The 19,821-nt window shown below is 35.1% G+C and overlaps 2 protein-coding genes across 3 annotated transcripts; both read left to right on the plus strand.

Annotated features, from left to right (window-relative positions):
* Positions 1-12,921: 12,921 nt before the first annotated feature.
* Positions 12,922-16,281, plus strand: LOC133834686 (ferric reduction oxidase 4-like). Of its 2 annotated transcripts, none has more exons than XM_062264364.1 (8): positions 12,922-13,072; positions 13,199-13,295; positions 13,414-13,608; positions 13,752-13,986; positions 14,097-14,424; positions 14,520-14,757; positions 14,888-15,609; positions 15,886-16,281. In XM_062264364.1, exons 1-8 carry the CDS (start codon positions 12,922-12,924, stop codon positions 16,023-16,025), a joined length of 2,106 nt encoding a protein of 701 aa, XP_062120348.1. In that variant the 3' UTR covers positions 16,026-16,281. The 2 variants fall into 2 exon arrangements, with proteins under 2 accessions (XP_062120348.1, XP_062120349.1); XM_062264365.1 differs by having other exon boundaries at positions 13,426-13,608.
* Positions 16,282-16,802: 521 nt separating this feature from the next.
* On the plus strand, positions 16,803-19,732 carry LOC133778987 (ferric reduction oxidase 2-like). Its single transcript, XM_062218996.1, has 8 exons — positions 16,803-16,986; positions 17,108-17,210; positions 17,313-17,504; positions 17,642-17,876; positions 17,961-18,288; positions 18,381-18,624; positions 18,715-19,391; positions 19,495-19,732. The coding sequence occupies exons 1-8, from the start codon at positions 16,803-16,805 to the stop codon at positions 19,632-19,634; spliced, it is 2,103 nt and encodes a 700-aa protein (XP_062074980.1). The 3' UTR covers positions 19,635-19,732.
* Positions 19,733-19,821: the final 89 nt, after the last annotated feature.

Below are 19,821 nucleotides of genomic sequence, written 5' to 3' on the forward strand. Positions count from 1 at the left end.
TACCAGTCTCATTCTTCACCTTATGGTTTCACACCCTCACCAGTACAAAAATCTCAATACCAACATCAGTTTCAACCACAGAGTTTAGGATTCAACTAGGGGTACTCATAGAGTTTCCAGATTCCTATTTCTATTAAGACTCAAAGAGGGCTCAATCAGGGAGGAGATTTTGGTGCGAGCACAAGCCATCTTGGTCAAGGAAAGGAGAAAGCATTAAGAAAAGTCTCTAAAAAGCCTATGATCTTGGTGGCGATGATGTGTAGGAAGGTACAAGCCAAGGAGTTCTGGATGTTGTGGTTCTTATCTCACACTCTTTGGCTCGTGTATTGTTTGATATTGGTGCATCACATTCTTTTATATCCTTAATGTTTGTTAACATTTTGGGTTTGAGTTGGGAACCTTTCAGTCCTGCCTTGCAGTTGAATGTACCTATGAGAGAGCTTGGTGAGTTACCCGCCATATGTAAATCAGTTTGTATTATGCTTTATGGGCACAAGTTGTCAAGAAGTTTGATAGTGTTACACATGAGATAGTTTGATGTGATTCTTGGTATGAATTGATTGTCTAAGTACTAAGCCATTATAGATTGCTCACGCAAAAAGGTGACTTTTTTAACTCCAAGTGGCGATTTCATTGTATATCGAGCTAACATGAATGTAGTGAGGCAGAATCTTATCCTAAAGACTTGTTTAGGTGTGGAAAAAAACTTAAAGTATTATAGGAGGATGTTTGCAATTGAGGTTGAGGATGAGTCTAGGTCTCTAGACAAGTTTCCTTGGATATCAATGGTTAATGTCCTTTCAGATGTGTTTCCTAAGGATTTTCCAAGACTACCACCTAATAGGGAGATCGAGTTTTGCATTGATTTGATTCACGGGGCTCAACCAGTTTCTATAACACCTTATCGCATGGCACCTGTAGAGATGGCTGAATTGAAAAAATAATTGGGTGAGCTAATGGATAAAGGTTATATCAGGGATAGTACTTCCCCATGGGAGCTCTAGTCTTGTTTGCCAAAAAAAATATGATGGATACTTGTGACTTTGTGTCGATTATAGGAATTGAATCAGATGACAATTAAGAACAAGTATCATTTGCCAATGATATATGAGTTTTTTGATCAGCTTGGAGGTTCAAAGTTCTTTTCCAAGATTGACTTTAGGTCATGCTATCATCAATTGAGGAATAAGTAAGAGGATATTCCTATGTCTGCTTTCAGAATGTGTTATGGGCACTTTGAATTTTTGGTGATGTCATTTGGGTTAACGAATGCACTTGCAGCATTTATGAACCTTATGAATAAGATCTTTAGATCCTATTTGGAAAAGTTTGTGGTTGTTTTCATTGATGATATTCTGGTGTATTCCAAGACACCTGAGGGCCTGCTAAGCACTTAGCAATAGTGTTGCAGACTTTGAGGGATCATCAGTTATATGCTATGAAAGAGAATTGTGACGACTGGATGACTGAGGTCAAATTCTTAGGGCATGTAATCTCTCAAGAAGGCATTATTGTGGATCCTACAAAGATAGACTCTATCTTGCAGTGGGAAAGACCAAAGAATGTTACTGAGGTTCGAAGTTTTCTTGGGTTGGCATGTTACTATCATCGCTTTGTGGAGAATCTCTCTCGAATTGCTACGCCTTTGACAAAGTTGATAAGAAAGGGTAAGTTTGTGTGGGATGAAAGTTGCGAGGAAACTTTCAAAGAATTGAAACAAAGATTGATTACGACGCTTGTTCTAACTGTGCCTAATAGTGATGAATTGTATGTCATATTCACTAATGCCTCTGGTACTGGTTTAGTTGGAGTTATCATGCAGAATGCAAGTTTGTTGCCTATGTTTTATGCCAATTGAAGCCACATGAGAAGAACTACCCAACACATTACTTGAAACTTGCAACAGTGATCTTTTCCTCGAAATTTTGGGGATGTTACTTGTATAGGGAAAAAATTGAATTATATTCTGATCATAAGAGTTTAAAGTATCTATTTACTCAAAGAGACTTGGATTTGAGGCAAGGACGATGGGTTGAGTATATGGAAGATTATGATTTCACTTTGCAATACCATCCTAGAAAAGCAAATGTTGTCGTTGATGCATTAAGTAGAAAACCTCATGGTACTTTGCCTTATTTGGCTCTTGAGGACTGGAAGAGGACAATCAAAGTGGGTGATTATCATTTGTAGTATTATAAAGGGAAAGAGGTTGTTTGTGTTTCCAACATGGTGGCTACACTAGTGCTACTTTAGCAAGTTAAGTAGTGTCGGCAGCAAGATGAGAAATTGAGACATATAGAGAATTGAATCCAAAATGGTGAGTAGTTAGATGGATGGACAGTAAATGTTGAAAGGTTCTTATACTATAAGGGAAGATTGGTTGTTGCAAATATCCCTGATCTTAGAAAGTCTGTTATAATTGAGGTTTATAGGTCTAAGTTTGTTGTACATCCTGGAAGTACAAAGATGTAGTAAGACTTGAAAAGACAATACTGGTGGGAATGTATGAAGAGAGATGTGGTTAGCTTAGTAACTAAGTGTATGGTTTTTCAGCAAGTTAAAACTAAGCACCATTGGGACCCTTAAAGCATGACATTTTCTGGGTGATTGTCGATTGCTTGACCAAATCTGTTAATTTTATTATAATTAGAAAGGATTACAAGACTTCCAGACGAGCTCGACTTTATGTGGATAATATAGTTCGACTACATGGGGTGCCTTCAAGCATTGTTTCTAATAGAGTTCCTCGATTTACATCAAGGTTTTAGTGAGCCTTGCAAAAATCTTTGGGGACTGAGCTTAACTTGAGCACTGCTCACAATCCTTGGATAGATGGGCAGTCTGAGAAGACCATCCCAACTTTAGAGAACATACTTTATTCTTGTATTTTGGATTTTGGAGGTAGCTAGGGAGGACATTTTCCTTTGGTGGAGTTTACTTATGATAATAGCTAGTAGGCTAGTATAGGCATGACTCCTTATGAGGCCTTATATGAGAGACCATCTAGATCACCTTTGTGTTGGGCAGGGCTGGATGAGCATGTCACTATTGGACCTCAAATTATCTCTAGTACCACTGAGAATATCAAAGACATCCAAGAGAGACTTAGTATTTTTCAAAGTCGTCAAAAAAGTTATGTCAATCTCCATTGACGAGAAGTTGAGTTTGAGGTTGGTGACTATGTCTTCTTGAAAGTTACTCCTATGTGTGGTGTGAGGAGATTTGGAGTGAAGGATTTGTGAAACACCCTATTCTACTATCTTTTGCAAACGATAACTATTCGATATTTATTTAGAAAAATAGTACAATTGTTTAAAAGTTCAGCGGGGCCTTATCAAATCATGCAATATGGCCCATTTGTTAAAATGAAAACATAATGTCTTTCATGCAATTTAAGATAAAATGTAAAGTCCCACTAAATATATAATTCTACAAGATAAACTCATAAAAATATTCATAGGCGTTGCTAGATCGTTTTTCGTTCATCAAAGCCCCACGACATACTGTAATGACCTAAATTTCCTAATAAGGTTTAGGACCTTGATTAGGAGGTCGGGAGGACCATAATTGATTTATTATGTCATTAAATTATTATATGCATGTTTATGTGAATTATATTATTATATGATGATAAATGCATGCATATGGGTCCACTTTTCATTATAAGGGCATTTTGGTAATTTGGCCCGTTGAGGGCATATTTGTATATTTTCATGCATGTTGGTGAATTATGAGTAAGACCACATCATAAAGTGGATTTTTTCAAGCCATTCAGCATGAGATGATCTTTGAATGCAAGTTATCGGTTTGGTCATAACATGGTTAATTTCGGGGCTCGGGGTGAGTCTCGGGGTAATTTGAGGATTAGTACATTACTGAGAATTAAAGGGTAATGGGATATGCTTTATTAGCATTTAAGAATATTGGGAATAACAATAATTGGAGGGCGTTAATTATGATTAGCAGGATTAGAGGAGAAAGGACGGTCTTACCCTTGGTAGCCTTAAGAGGACTTTAAATGACCTAGGGGCATTTTGGTCTTTTTACCTAAAGGATATATATCAGTTAAGAAGATGTAGGAAGCTTAAGAAAATAGAGCATAGTTTCTTCCTCTCCCAATCATCATTTTCCCTTCTTTTCTCTTTGAATTTTGAAGCTCCATTTGAGGAACCAAGCTAGGGAGTTGAGCCTTGATGGTCTAGGGTTATGTTCTACCATTGAAGAGGGTGTGATTCTGAGCTTGAGGTAAGATTCTAACCATTGAAACTTTAGTTTATGATCTGTTTTCCTTTTGATGTTCAATTGGGATTTTGAGTTGGATGGTGAGAATTCAATGGATTTTTTGGCAAAGGTTGATTAGGTTTTGATGTCTAGGACTTGTAGAGTGGACATTTGGCTTCATTTGGGAGTTTGAATGAAGTTTGAGATCAATTTGTGAAGCTTGGAATTGGAAAACTCGAAGGAGGAAGAACCAGGACTGATTCAGCCTGGTCCTAGCACTATAGCGCCCAAGGAAGGGCGCTACAGTGTTGCCAGGGACAGTCAGCTCTGGTTGTGGCGCTAGGGGGGCAGCGCTGTAGCACTACCCTGTTTTTCCTGGTTCCTATTTTGGGCACTTTTGAGGGTTTTTGGCTCGGGGTTTCAATTCCTAAGGCTCGGGATTGAATCTACTAACTGTTTGAGTATGATTCGAGGTCCCGGGAGTGAGGTTTAGGTTAAGAACCTTTTATTGTTGATTTCATTAATTGGATTCCATATTTGGTTATGACTAGGTGACCACTAAGGGATCAAAGGATTGATCATTCTCAATGGTCATTCATTTGTTATTTCTCGCTCGAACCAGAGGTAAGAAAACTGCACCGAGTATGTGATGCATGAGATACATGTGATTAGGGCATGACATGAATATTGAATATGAGATTGATCAGAGCTTGAATCTCTGTAAATGTGCATGATCATAATTATGCTAGTGATTGTTAAGTAAGCATGTTGAATGCCCTACATTTGGATATTTGACATATGATATATGCTTGGTTGCATTGCTTACTTATGAATGGAACTGACATATGAGTCAGGAATCGGCAATGGTGTCAGTATTAACTGTGAAGCTGTGACTTATTAGTCAAGTTCAGCAGTAGTACTGAGCACCGGTCATATGAAATTGGCCTATGAGTCAAGAACGATATTAGTGTGTTTAATGCAAGCCGAAAAGATTAGATCTAATCGACATAAGCATTGAATGAATCATCATGAACATTAATGCTTGACCGACCTTAAGTTCGATGAAAATTAAAAGTGCTTGTCTAGTCTAATGGCTAGTTACTTAGAGCCAGGGCCAGAAGGCCAGGTGATTGCATCGTCACATGGCTATGGGCTACAAGCCCCAACATGATTATTAGAATCTCAAGTGTTAATCACTCATCTGATTAGGGCTACACGCCCTAGCATGATTATCAGAATCTCAATTGTTAATCACTCATCTAATTAGGATTGAATTGATATTCATCCATACAGGAGGGCAGGATCCACCATCATTATCTGGACTTATTTGCATGCATGAATAGGACTATTATTGCTAGGCATGCCTATTATGATTTAGTAACATGTTATTACTTGTTCACGAGCATATTAAGTTTTCTTACTGAGCTTCGACTCACGGGTGCTATGTGGTGTAGGTAAAGGCAAAAGAAAGTTGAACCATCCTTTAGTTGGAGAGCTTAGGTGATGATGTGTACATATGCGGCTGCTCGACCACCATGGCCGAGGGTTTAAAGAGGAACTAGGAGTGAACCCTATTTTTCCGCTTAGGTCGGCTGGTTGTAAATATTTTGTTGTAATTAACCTTTAAATTATATTTTTGGGATCCCAATGTATACAGTAAACATGTTAGTGAAACGTTGTATCTTAACCAAAAAATTTAACCCTAAATTGCTTATCATACTTAGTTACACGATTATTGCCAAATGACTCGATTAGCGAGTTTAGCATTGTTTAAAATGCACACCGTAACAGTCCCTAGGTAGTAAGGCATTACACATACATACTTAGACCATGGAACGTCCTTCATCACCATGCGTGCCAATCAAAAAACCTATCGCCTACCTGAAAGGGGGAAAGTAAGGGGATGAGATAAAATCTCAGTAAGGAAGTACAAACAAGAACGCCAATTCACATAAGTACAACACAAAACTATTCTCATCGTACATAAGCTTAAAATGACATGTCATAGACATATCATAATCTCATACACTTTATCTGAAAATTCATCATAACAAATAAAGCAAACAATTCTATGAGGTAACCAATAAAGCATAAACCAGTAAATTCTCCTCTGTGAAGTAATCGGGATCTCAGGTCTGAGAATAACCTCGGCGTGTCCACCCTATGAGTTACGACATACTTTGTAACTCATTTGTTGTGTCGCGTTCAGCACGCTAACAATACTCTACTTTTCATACAGTCATACATCACATACATATAGAACAATTTATCTCACGACTGATATCTCATACAGTTCAACATAATAGCATAAGAATTCTAGCTATCACTACCTCAAGTCCAAGCAATATTAAGAGTAGGAAAATTTCACAACGAGCCTAGGGCAACAATCAAGCACTTGTCTTAATATCATGTAGAACACACATGAACACGTCAATACAAGTTTCACCACTTTCTTAATTCTAGCAAAGTCCATACATCAAGTCATGCTTGCAAGTCTCACATAGAATCATGAAAATAATGTGATTTTACTCATTAATCCTTAATGATCTTCAAACAAGAACCATGAATTTAATCAAATAGCATATATTTGAATGTAAAAGTAAACTTGCATGTAACATGCGTACATGGGACAGGTCTTAAAAACTCACTTAAAGTTGGTAATATTTATTCTTCTATTTTCTTGTCAATTTTCACAAAAATTCAGCAAGCATAAAATAATTTACCAACTTGGTTACTACTATTTTACTTTTTTAAGTCATACAATTACTACTCATAATTTTTTATTACAAAAATTATTTTACTAAAGTAATTCTTAGCTTAAATTGTACTATATAATATATTATTTATTATTTAATAACAATAAAATGTGACAAAAATTTATAATTATTTATAAAATAATTAATTTGGAAAAATTAATTAACTTCATAAAAGTTCTCTTTTAATTTGGCAAAATTAAGTAAATAATACAAATAAAATGTGACATATTTATTTTCTTCTCAAAATAATTATTAGGTCATAAAATTCACATTATTTAAATTTGGAAAAAGGCTCATATTATTTGTATTTCAAAAAACCAAGTTCTAAGCACTTCTTAAATAAAATCTTTACAACTTTTAAATATTAAAATTCAGCATATATTGTATTTTGAAACATACAACGCTCATGTATGAAATTACACCATTTTCTTGTCTCAGTTTTAAAATAGGAATTTAAGACATATTTTACTTTCTTATTTTTAAATCTTTTTTTACAAATCACCATAAGCATAAAATAAAATCAGCAAGCATAAGTCATTCAAAATATACTCATCATCATTTTTAACACATTTTTAACAAGTTACTCTAACATGTTTCTATACTCGAACAATTCAAGAATATATTTAAACATGCAAAACTAACAACAATATCAAAATAAGCCTAAATCATAATGTATGTGCATGGTCAAATTACATACAACATAATAACCTAAAATATCACAAAAAACAAAATACTCATTACCCAAAATTTAAAAATAAAATAAAGAAACCAAAACACCACTCACAACCCTTTAATATAGCACTAGGCTGAAACCCTTATACGTACTTCTATTTTCAATTTTTCATTTTAACCACCCAAAACATCATGACCCAAAGACATGATATAAATCTTTTAACAATTAAAATCAAAGCCCTAACATGTTTCTTATCTTTCAAAAATCATAATCAAGTTTATAGAGTATTAACTAAATAAAATCAATTTCTATATGCATAAATACAAATATACACAAATGAATCTTTTATTCATAGAAAATACTCATGCATGTACCACACATAACATGGAGAACAGTCATCACACGCATAGAACCCAAAAATCTTAACACAACAATCTCATTTACATATACTTATCAAACTCATATCTCTTTTTGAAACATAATGGATTTAACATAACATCATCATCTAAAAATATAAACATGCTTTTCTTTTCATGATAACCCATTCGAATCTAAAAGAGTAACACAATCACAACAAACTCAAATTCATAAGCATGTTTATCAAAATTCAAAAGAAACAAAATGAACCCTAAAACATACACTATGCTGAAACCTAGCCTCACAACAAGCCCATCAAGAGTACAAGGATCAATACACCATCATACATCATAAGCATGCTTTCTCAAAACGTCAAACAACATTTCAAAATCATAATCAAGAATATAACAACATCATAACAACAAAAGGGGTAGGATTCTCCACTACCTCATTAATGGTGTTCAAGAACACAAAAGCTATGGTTAATCATCTTGCACACCTAGGAATTTTGATACCTAAAATACAAAGCCTCTTAGAAATAAGAAGAAGAGAAGACATTGGCTAAATGATTCAAAGCACAATACAAGATTCTTACCTAGGGATTTTCGAAACCCTGTTCCCTTTCTTCTTCTTTCTTTCTTTCTTCTCTTTTCTCTTCTTTTTCTCTCTTCGTTCCTTGTGAATTCAGTAGCCACCTCTAAGAAATGATGAGTAGAAAGCTCTCAAGGGTCCTAAGGTTCTATATATATTGTGTACTAGGTTTTCTAAAATAATAAAAAAAAAATTATTACTTATTAATTTATTTAATTAAATAAATAAATACATTTTGATCTATCCTAAAAGGAAACTGCAAATATCATTTCCCCCCCTTTCCTTCATTGGCTTTCCACACTAATAAGGAAAGTGTAATTTTCGTACCTCTAAGGTTCTGCCACTTTGGGGCTCGATTTTGACCATGTTATCTTGCGAATTAGAGAGTGGTTCCTTCTATAAAGTTTTAGGTTACCGAATTAGCTTTCCAACATATCAAGTTTCTAAATCAGACACCTACAGCTCGAGCTATGACTATTTTACTGAGGCTGGGTCTAGAGTTACGAGAACTCCAAAAAAATAGCAACTCTCTTCCTTGCTCACCACTTTTCTCTTTGTCTCATTTTCACAATATGAACACATGCATTTCTAGAACCTTCTCCCTTTAATTCTCAATTTACTTACTCAAATTTGTCAAAGACAACTAATAAAATAATCATCAAATAACATAATATCAATTTATTAAAATAATATTGATTTTTCTTTAATTTAGACGAGGAAAATATGACAATGCATAATTAAGGAAAATTCTTCTTTCCTTGCTCTTCCATGCTCACCATGCATGCTATGCTCTTTCACACACACAATCAAGAAAGCCTATCACTAATAACCATGCACACACATGCACATAATCAATACACATGCACAAAAATTCATAAATAAAACAATTAAAATCAATTTAAACAATTACACATTTAACACTTAAATAATTAAATTAAAAAATAACCAAACAGATAATCAAATAATAAAAATTTGTGTGCTACAGTAAGCTAGCCCCGAGCTATGTTGAACCTTTCGAGGTTATCGAGAGGGTTAGGGAGGTTGCTTATCGGTTGAACTTACCAGCGTCGTTGAGGCATGTTCACAATGTGTTTCAAGTATTGATGTTGAGGAAGTATACTCTAGACTCGTTGCACATCATTGAGTATGAGGCTATCCCTCTTCAGGAGGACGTGACATATGAAGAACAACCTATTAGGATCCTGTCAAGAGCTAAATGTACTAAGGATCCTAGAGATTCCAATAGTCAAGGTCTTATGGTAGAACCATAGAGAAGACGCGAGGATACTTGGGAGTTAGAGTAGGAGATGTATGAGAAGTATCCTCATTGTTTAATTTTTACCTTGAGGTTGTACTTTGAAATTTCATAAAAAAAATTCTTAACCACTACAAGCCACAACCACAACTCGATCAACCCCTCACAGGACCATCATTTCTGACATGCACTAGAGTTTTAGAACCACCATCCGGCAATGATAATAACCCCCAAGTTTAGTGGCAATCAGAGATAAGGCACACCTAAACGAAAGCTCCAAAGTTTCGCTGTCAAAACTTTAACGTGTCATTCTGGCCAACTCCAGCAACCGTTTGATGAGTGGTTGACATTGTTGGAATCAGTGTCACGAGAAAAGCATTGTCCACTAAACCATTTCGATCAATTCACCATTATTCTCCATCGAGATTTTTGGATCTCCTCCCCTTTAGGAGTGTTGTCCAGCGACACCAATGGTTTTTTTGGAAAAATGGGTTGTACTTCCGCGATGTACTCATCGAGAAGATCGATTTGATATATATAAAGTCAATATTTCTCACCATTTCCAGAGCACCACCACGATCCGCCACTATACGCAACTGAGGTGAGATTTTTTAATGTCATTGAATGTAATAAGTTTGAAGAGTAAATTGCGAAGTTGATAATTGTTTGTTCGATTAAGGATTGTAGGACAAGGTGACTTTGGAGTGGACTGTGCTACTTGGAACCTAGGAACAAGGGGCTTAGGAGAGTCTTTTTGGACAGATGATAACGATCATATAAGGAGGTATGGACTCAACTTGATTATTGAACTTATTTTATGTTTTGAATAGCATTAGACATATTCTAATTTTATGATTTTTAAAATTTTTGAAAAATTGAAAACATATTCTGCATGTTTTTCTGAATTGTTCTGAAGGCTCTGAGTGCCAAATATATATACATATATATATATTTGTATACTTATCTATGCAGGTTATGATATTTTATTTTATTCACATGCAGCCGTTATGCTGCCCAATTTTCTAAAATAAGGGGAATATATTCTTTTGTTATTCTATTTGCATGCATGTGATTATACTGATGAGAATCATGTTGATCATGATTTGTGCATATTGTTGTTTCAGGACCTAGTCTTTGTGCCATCATAGGTAGGTCAGGAGTTCACTCATCTGTAGGTGTAAAAACCTAGGACCTGTACAAGAAGTGATTGAGCCTCCCCTTGTGGTGGTTATCAGGCCCACGACCACCCAATTTAGGGTGTCGTTTTTCTATGGTGGGTATCGGGAGCTAGGGATCTAGCAAACGGTGTGATGTGCACGTGTAGTTTGTCTCTTGTGATTATTTGTGGTATCTCTCTATTTTTAGTTTATACATAATAATGATATATTTTGTTTTAAAAACTAACCATGCAGGGGTTTTATTAAACTATTGGTCAATTGATATTGGATGTTTTCCTATTGGGCTATATAAGCTCGCCCCTTTATCTCTCCTTTTCCAGGAACACAGTATGATGTGAATGGGTGATAAGGTGATTCATTGATGGGGCCAATGTGATTTTGCTTAGTTCTATATCTAGTTATAGTCCTATCTTTTAAATATTGTTTATGTATTTAATTTGAAATCCTTATAGTCTGTATTCTTTTAATAGTTAGAAATGAGGAATGATTGATGCTAAGTATTATTTTTTGTGCTTTATGACTTATTAAATCTAACAGTTTGGTAATTACATAATTGTAGGAATATTATTGTTCGATGTATATTGATATAAATGATCTTCATTTTATCACTAATATTTTTTTTATAATTATAGGAGTTATTCTATTATTTTTGGACTTATAATTTATGGTAGTATATGGTATAAACTAAAAGATCAATTATAAGTATTATTTTCAAACAAAGATCAAAATTTAACATTTGACCACTCAAATTATGAATATTAACGAACTAAGGCTCATGTTTTTAATTAATAGATATTTAGCAAGCCTATTAGCTCGAATAGATATATAGTTTAATTTTTTGACCAAAATCTCAAACTTGCCAGGGATTGAAATCATATTCTTCCAATGATTTCTGTATCAACGCAAACAAATGATTAAATATTAAAATGCATTTAGTGACAGTTCATTATATATATAAATATATATACACACACTTGCCCTCTTTTTTTAATAAGTATTTAGCAAAATTATCAATAGCTCAAATAAATCTAGTTTTCTGTCCATAGCTTTGCCTGCGTCGTTTTTCTTCAACAAAAATCATTTTTTTTATTTTAGCTATATCTTTCAGCTATTTTGAATCAACTTTTTCTTAGGCAACAAAATATATATTCTTGAAGAAAAAAGTAAAATATTGGCTATATCATTTATTATAAGAGTTTTTATTCATCACCAAACTTAATTAACTTTTAACCTAATTTAAAAGTATTTTGATAAGGATTTGTTGTTTTTGTTACCGAGATTTGATGTCAATGATTGGTGTTTCAAAAGATGCAGACGAAGAAACCTGCTCATGCGGCTCTTTATTAAATTTTTTATTTGTTGTTTTTTTTTTCATTTCCACATCGGTGCACAATCCGTTAACTAAACGTAAATGTTTGCTTTAAAATAATTGATGTAGCAAGATATAAGTGGACAGAGAATCTGTACAGAGGATTAACAAAGAAGCTTATTATTATTAGTTATAATTTTGTCCAGAGGAAAATATTTGAGCTAATAAAAACACTTATCGAGTATTTAAATTGACATTGGAAGTATCGCAAAACAAAACATGCATGTGCTATTTCCTTAAATTTAGTAACGTTATTTTGTGCACCTATCAAAATAGAAGTCAAAATATTAATTTTACAAATCCCCAAGGCCAAACGGTGCTTTATTTTTAATTTGGGTTGGAAAATGTTCATTTACATGTCACTTCCATAGAAACTTAGCCAGTGAAATGTAACTGTTATTATGATATATTATATTTGGCAGTTTTTTTTTGTTTTTATTTACGGTAGATAAAATAGTATATATAATACCAGCTGGGATCTCAAAGAAAATAAAGCAATCTCAAAAACAGATTTGATCAAGATGGGAAAATTCACTGTCTTAAATATGATATTCCTTGTGATGTTTATTGGGTGGTTAATGGTTTGGATTTTGTTACCTACAAAATCTTCCGAACTCAAGTGGACACCCAAACTGCAAAGCCAACTTAGCTCAAAATACTTCAGAGAACAAGGTTGAGAGATACATATATGAATTATTTATATATATGCATGTTGTAACCATTTTACACATATATATATATATATTCTTTTATTCTTAAAATTATTTATGCTAATTAATGAACATACTTAATTTGCAGGGACAAATATTCTGCTTTTCACATTCCCTATAATGTTCATAGCAGCTTTGAGCTGTGTTTATCTCCATCTCCACAAGAAATCACCAAACTCCAACATGTAGAGATAACTAAACATAAACTACTATAATGAATTTTTCTTATTGCAAAATCAATACTTCTATGAAAACTGCTGGTTAATATTTTTATTCTTAATTATTATAATATATATGTTTCAGTGGTCAAATGAGCGGACTTGGTCGACGTTTGGCCTCATGGAGAAGTCCAGTGTGTGTTAAAGCACCTCTGGGGATTGTTAGCTCAGTGGAGCTATCTTTTGCAGTCATGTTTGTTGTTCTCCTAATATGGTCTCTGACCAATTATTTATATTTCAGCTTTAATGGCCACCTCCACATGCATGCAGGAGAAAAAATGTAACATTTAACATTCTATAAATATAAATATATATATATATATATTAAATTTCTTAATTTGGTTCCAATACATGCATGTCTATATATGTTGTTGATAATAAATTAATAATTAATAACATTGGTGGTGTATATCTTGTCTACAGATGGCACGCAAAACTCCGGAGTGTACCATTGAGACTTGCTTATATTGGAAACGTGTGTTGGGCTTTTCTTTTCTTTCCGGTGACAAGAGGCTCTTCACTTCTGCCTCTGGTTGGACTCACATCAGAGTCTAGTATTAAATATCACATCTGGCTTGGCCATCTCTCCATGGTTCTCTTTTCTGCCCATACCGTAGGAGTCCTCATTTCCTGGATCACGGCCAATCAAATGTTTAAGGTACGTAATAATATCATATATATTACTGGCCATATAAGTATATTATGAATATAATAAAACTAACACATTTTTAAATATAATATATATATATATGTATGTTCATGTTGCAGGCACTAGAATGGAGCCAAACCTATGTATCAAATGTAGCAGGAGAGATCGCAATGGTAGTGGCATTAGTGATGTGGGTGGCGAGCATTAGCAGAGTAAGACGAAAGATGTTTGAGGTGTTTTTCTACACACACCAACTCTACACAGTGTATATCATTTTCTATCTACTACACGTTGGCGTGGCTTACTTCTGCATGATACTGCCTGGTATCTTCCTCTTCCTCATCGATCGATACTTGAGATTCTTACAGTCCCGGGACAGAGTAAGATTACTCGCCTCTCGTCTTTTGCCTGGTGGTACCTTCGAAATGACTTTCGCCAAAACCTCAGGTTTAGTGTACATTATAATATTAATTTATATATAGATTGTAAATAACTAAACCTTCTCTTTGTTACTAATGAAATAATCTTATAATTAACTCCAGGATTGCAGTATAATCCGACGAGTATTTTGTTCATAAACGTGCCATCCATTTCCAAGTTGCAATGGCACCCTTTTACAATATCTTCCAACAGTAATATGGAGACAGATAAGCTTAGTATTATGATCCGAACTGAAGGAAGTTGGTCTCAGAAGCTTTACAAACAACTTTCTTCTTCTGTGAAGCACTTGGATGTTTCCGTTGAAGGACCATATGGGCCATCCTCGTTTTCCTTCCTGAGGTTATTTTTCACACTAATATGTTACATATATTGACTAGACATGACATGAAATGACATGCATGCATATGTATAATACATATATTTGTTTATAATGCTAACTTGGTTGGATTGATTTGGTGTTGTGATGCAGGCATGAGGCTCTGATCATGGTGAGTGGTGGAAGTGGGATCACTCCTTTCATATCTATAATCCGAGAGATTATGTTCCAAAGCACAATACCCAACTCTCATGTTCCACGAGTTGTTCTAGTTTGTGCCTTCAAGACCTCAGCAGATCTTGCCATGTTAGACCTCTTGCTTCCCATCTCAGGCTCACACGCCGAACAGATTTCCCAAATAGAACTCCAAATAGAAGCCTATGTCACCCAAGAGAACGAGCAGCCCACCTTAGAAGCCCAAAAGACCATACAGACTGCATTCTTTAAGCCCAATCCAGTGGACTTGCCCATCTCTGCAACTCTAGGCCCAAACAGCTGGCTGTGGCTGGGTGCAATAATCTCCTCCTCTTTTGTTCTTTTCCTCCTCGTGTTGGGTCTCGTGACTCGTTACTATATTTACCCAGTGGATAATTCAGGAGGGTTTTACCACTACTCGTACAGATGTCTTTGGGACATGTTTTCGGTGTGTGCCTGCATTTGCTTAGCCTCCAGTGTGGCTTTTGTTTTGTCTAAGAGTTGTAACGGCGGGTTAATGGGCACCAAGCAGATTCAGAATGTGGAAATGGCAACACCAACTTCGTCTCCTGCAGCATGGTGTTACGCTGGTGGGGATTATAGAGAGGTGGAAAGCCTTCCCATTCAGTCATTGGCACAAGCTATGAAGGTCCATTTTGGTGCCAGGCCTGATCTCAAGAGTAAGTCACCCTAATCTTTAATTTTTTGCAGTTGAAAATTAAATTATATATGGATGGGATTATAGATGATACATATATATAATATATTTATCAATGTTATGTCATCATTAAATTAGAAAATAACAAGTTTTAGTGTTACATGTGAGCCTAGTTAGTAATATATATTTTAAGTACTTTAGAGGCATATATACCATCATTAGTTTTATATAAATATATATAAAGAAATAAATAATAAAAAAAAAAAACTGACTGGGCTTCCTCTTTGCATGCATGCAGAAATTTTGTTCGAGTCCAAAGCATCTGATGTTGGAGTTCTTGTTTGTGGGCCAAGAAAGATGAGACATGAGGTTGCCAAAATTTGTGCCTCTGGTTTGGCTGATAATCTACACTTTGAGTCCATTAGTTTCAACTGGTGAAGAAAAGAAATGAATTTGATTGTGAAATGTTTAAGATTTGGTGTTATTCGTTGTTCGATTATTTGCGGTTGCTGCTTATGATATCATTATCATATATATTAGTTTTTCATTAGAACAGGAGATTGAACTCTCTTTCTCTGTAATAGTGTCTCTTCTGAATTACTGGACCACGGTCCATATATATAAAAGATAAACTTATTTTACTTTATTGAAAGGAGTCTTTTCACCATCGGAAAACCGTTGCCAAAGTCTTTTGTGCTTTTGTTTTTTAACGTTATTATCTATAACCTTCCTTTCCTTTAACGAAGAAGCTTATTATTAATTATAATTTTGTCTAGAGGGATATATTTGACCGAAAAACAAATAAATTGAGCATTTATACAAATAAACTTACATTGGACGTAACGTACAAGGCACAACGAATATGCATGTGCTATTCTTTAAATTTATTAGTACGTTATGTTGTCTCACTTGTCAAAATATAAGTTAAAATATTATTTTCACAAAACCCCATTGGCCATACGATGCTTTACCTTTAATTTGGCTTTGGAAAATGTTCATTTACATGTCAATTACATAGAAACTTAGCCAGAAAATTGTAGCTGTTATTATGATAGTTTTGGTAGCTTTTTTGTTTTAAATCATGTGGTCCAAGTATTTTCTTTATAGTAACAGAAAAAAAATAGGCATGTGAAAGATAAGGAGGTATAAAATACCCGGGATTTCAAAGAAACCAGACATATTTATAAGGAAAAAAAAAATTGTTTCTAATCTGGAATGGAGAAAGAAACTGATTCCTTCCTAGGAATGAAGAAGCTCCAATCAGCAATACTATATACTGTGATGATGGTTTTTGTTGGGTATATTTTTATTTGGTTCATAATGCCCACCAATACCTTCTTTCTCCATTGGTTGCCTGACATTCATGCAAAAACTGATTCAACCTATTTTGGGCTACAAGGTTTGAATTTGACATCGCATTTCTCTTTTCTTTGTTCAAGTTTATACTTGTGCGACTACAAAGAATCTTTGTGTGATCATATGTATCTTAATATCTCTCTGTTCCTTTTTAATTTTTGTAGGGGCAAACATTCTTATTTACTCATTTCCCGTCCTTTTCATAGCTACTTTGAGCTGTTTATATCTTCATCTAAGAAAGAAAATGGTTGATAATAATACAGAAAGGTACTTGTTTTATACTTGCCTCTGGTATATATCCCTAGTTTACACAATGAAACAGAGAAACTAGTCGAAATGACTTGAGCTGCTTTGTTTTCCTTGTTATAGTATCATGAAAAATGTAAATTGGATGCCATGGATGAGACCTGTGCTAATGAAAGGGCCACTGGGAATAGTTTCTTGGATGGAGCTGTACTTCTTAGCCATGTTCATTGCTCTACTTGTCTGGTCTTTATGCTCTTACTTGCATGGTATGTTTACCAATATCAACCAACAGGCAGCACAAATGAGTGAGTCTGTGTAAGTAAACCTCCCTAGAAATTCCATTTAACTTGACCAAAAAAAATCGCATTGGTTCATTGCTCTCTCTCTCTCCATTGAAACATACGACATAGACATATCTGATGTGTTGCAAAATCAAAAATACAAATTTTCAGGTGGGAAGCAAAGTTGAAAAGCTCAGCTCTAATGTTAGGTCTAGTTGGGAACATTTGCCTGGCTTTTCTCTTTTTCCCTGTGACAAGAGGATCTTCAATTTTGCAGCTCATTGGACTCACATCAGAGTCAAGCATTAGATATCACATCTGGCTGGGGCATATTGCCATGACCCTCTTCACAGCACATGGTTTATGTTATATTCTCTTTTGGGCAAAGACAAACCAAGTTTCAGAAGTAAACTACCATTTTATGTAAAAGATTATAACATCTGCAAAATTTGGCAACTCAGTCATAAAAGAAATTGTGTTGAAATTGCAGATGATGAAGTGGGCCAATGTTGGCATATCAAATGTGGCTGGAGAAGTAGCTTTGGTGGCTGGACTAGTAATGTGGGGAACAAGTTTTCCCAACATAAGGCGAAAGATTTTTGAGCTCTTCTTCTTCACTCATCATCTCTATGTTGTCTTTGTAGTCTTCTTTGTTTTACATGTGGGGTTCTCCTATGCTTGCATAATGCTCCCTGGCTTTTACCTCTTCTTGATTGATAGGTACTTGCGGTTTCTACAATCCCATCAAAAAATTCGAGTCCTTTCAGCCCGGTTTTTACCTTGTCAGGCTGTTGAATTAAACTTCTCCAAGTGCCCAGGTGAAGAATTCAGAAATAAATTTAATGTCATCACTGACTGCTATAAAATCCAAACTTCATTAAACACATTTTCATAACTTGATTGATTATAGGGTTGAGCTATTCTCCAAGAAGCATGGTTTTCTTAAATGTACCCGGAATTTCCAAGCTGCAATGGCATCCTTTTACTGTTACTTCTAGCAGCAACTTGGAGCCTCATAAGCTGAGTGTTGTTATCAAAAGTGAAGGAAGATGGTCTCAGAACTTGTGTGAAAGTCTCTCATTCTCTCCACAAATGGATCGCGTAGAGATCTCCATTGAAGGACCTTATGGACCTTCTTCATTTGAATGTCAAAGGTAAAAAGTCCTATCAAGGGACTTCAACTCAGTAAGTTTTACGACCAATTAAGGCCAAATATAAAGTACTTCAGTAAATTCTGAGTGCAGGCATGAAACACTTGTGATGATAAGCGGAGGAAGCGGAATAACACCTTTCATCTCCATTATCCGCGAGCTCCTCTTCATAGCCAACAAGACCACCGACAAGACTCCAAGCATATTCCTCATTTGCACCTTTAAGACCTATGTGGATCTCACCATGTTAGACTTTATCATCCCATCTTCAGGCATCAGTTCTGACATTTCTCGCTTGAAACTTCAAATCGAAGCCTATGTCACAAGAGAGAAACATCCCCCAACTGAGACATCTCTCAACCTCCCCCAAACAATAGTCTGGTTTAAACCAGACTCGTTAGATTTGCCAGTTTATGCAATTTTGGGACAGAACAGTTGGCTGTGGCTTGCATTGATTATTTCAGCTTCTTTCCTCACTTTCCTTGTGCTCATGGGAATCCTCACAAGATATTATATATATCCAATTGACCATAACTCTGATATGATGTACTCTTTCTCTACCAAATCTTCTATCAACATGTTATTCATGTGCATCTCCATAGTCACAATTGCAACTGTGTGCTTTCTTTCAAACATGAAGCAAGGGAGGAACGCAAGGCCAAGCACATTGTGCCACAATGCTGGTGATGATAGGGAGTTGGAAAGCCTTCCTTACCAGTCTTTGATCCAAGCCACAACAGTGCACCATGGAACCAGACCTGATCTCAAAAGTATTTATAGACGCTTGCCATCTCTTTTAGTACTGAATCTTTCTTTCTTCACAAACCACAGTTGAATGGAGAGCTTTAACATGTATCTATTCTTCTTCTACAGGAATTTTAACAGAGCTCAAAAGCTCAAGCGTTGGGGTTCTGGTGAGTGGGCCAAAAACAATGAGGCAAGAAGTGGCTGCAATATGTTCTTCTGGTTCGGCCAACAATATACATTTCCAGTCTTCAAGTTTCAGCTGGTGAAGACTAGTTAACTGTAGCTTTCATTCAATTATTATACCGCTTGGCCGATCAATGTACTAATACATGCATAATTTTCAATATTAGGATTTCATCTTACTGTCTAGTTCCAGTTAACGAGAAAGATAAAGCACCAAGAGCAAATCAACCACTAAGCTTCTTCAAATATGAAGGGTATAAATGTAATAAG

The sequence above is a fragment of the Humulus lupulus genome, chromosome 5, assembly GCF_963169125.1.
Source record: "Humulus lupulus chromosome 5, drHumLupu1.1, whole genome shotgun sequence".
In the NCBI taxonomy this organism is placed as follows: Eukaryota; Viridiplantae; Streptophyta; class Magnoliopsida; order Rosales; family Cannabaceae; genus Humulus; species Humulus lupulus.

What these genes read in the sequence shown, in the direction of transcription:
- LOC133834686 (XM_062264364.1), top strand. Translation starts at nt 12,922, where the DNA reads ATGGGAAAATTCACTGTCTTAAATATGATATTCCTTGTGATGTTTATT. An exon ending in AAATCACCAAACTCCAACAT is followed by an intron (nt 13,296 to 13,413) that starts GTAGAGATAACT and finishes TATATGTTTCAG; the next exon opens with TGGTCAAATGAGCGGACTTG. An exon ending in GACTTTCGCCAAAACCTCAG is followed by an intron (nt 14,425 to 14,519) that starts GTTTAGTGTACA and finishes AATTAACTCCAG; the next exon opens with GATTGCAGTATAATCCGACG.
- LOC133778987 (XM_062218996.1), top strand. Translation starts at nt 16,803, where the DNA reads ATGGAGAAAGAAACTGATTCCTTCCTAGGAATGAAGAAGCTCCAATCA. An exon ending in AACCTATTTTGGGCTACAAG is followed by an intron (nt 16,987 to 17,107) that starts GTTTGAATTTGA and finishes TAATTTTTGTAG; the next exon opens with GGGCAAACATTCTTATTTAC. An exon ending in GCACAAATGAGTGAGTCTGT is followed by an intron (nt 17,505 to 17,641) that starts GTAAGTAAACCT and finishes ACAAATTTTCAG; the next exon opens with GTGGGAAGCAAAGTTGAAAA.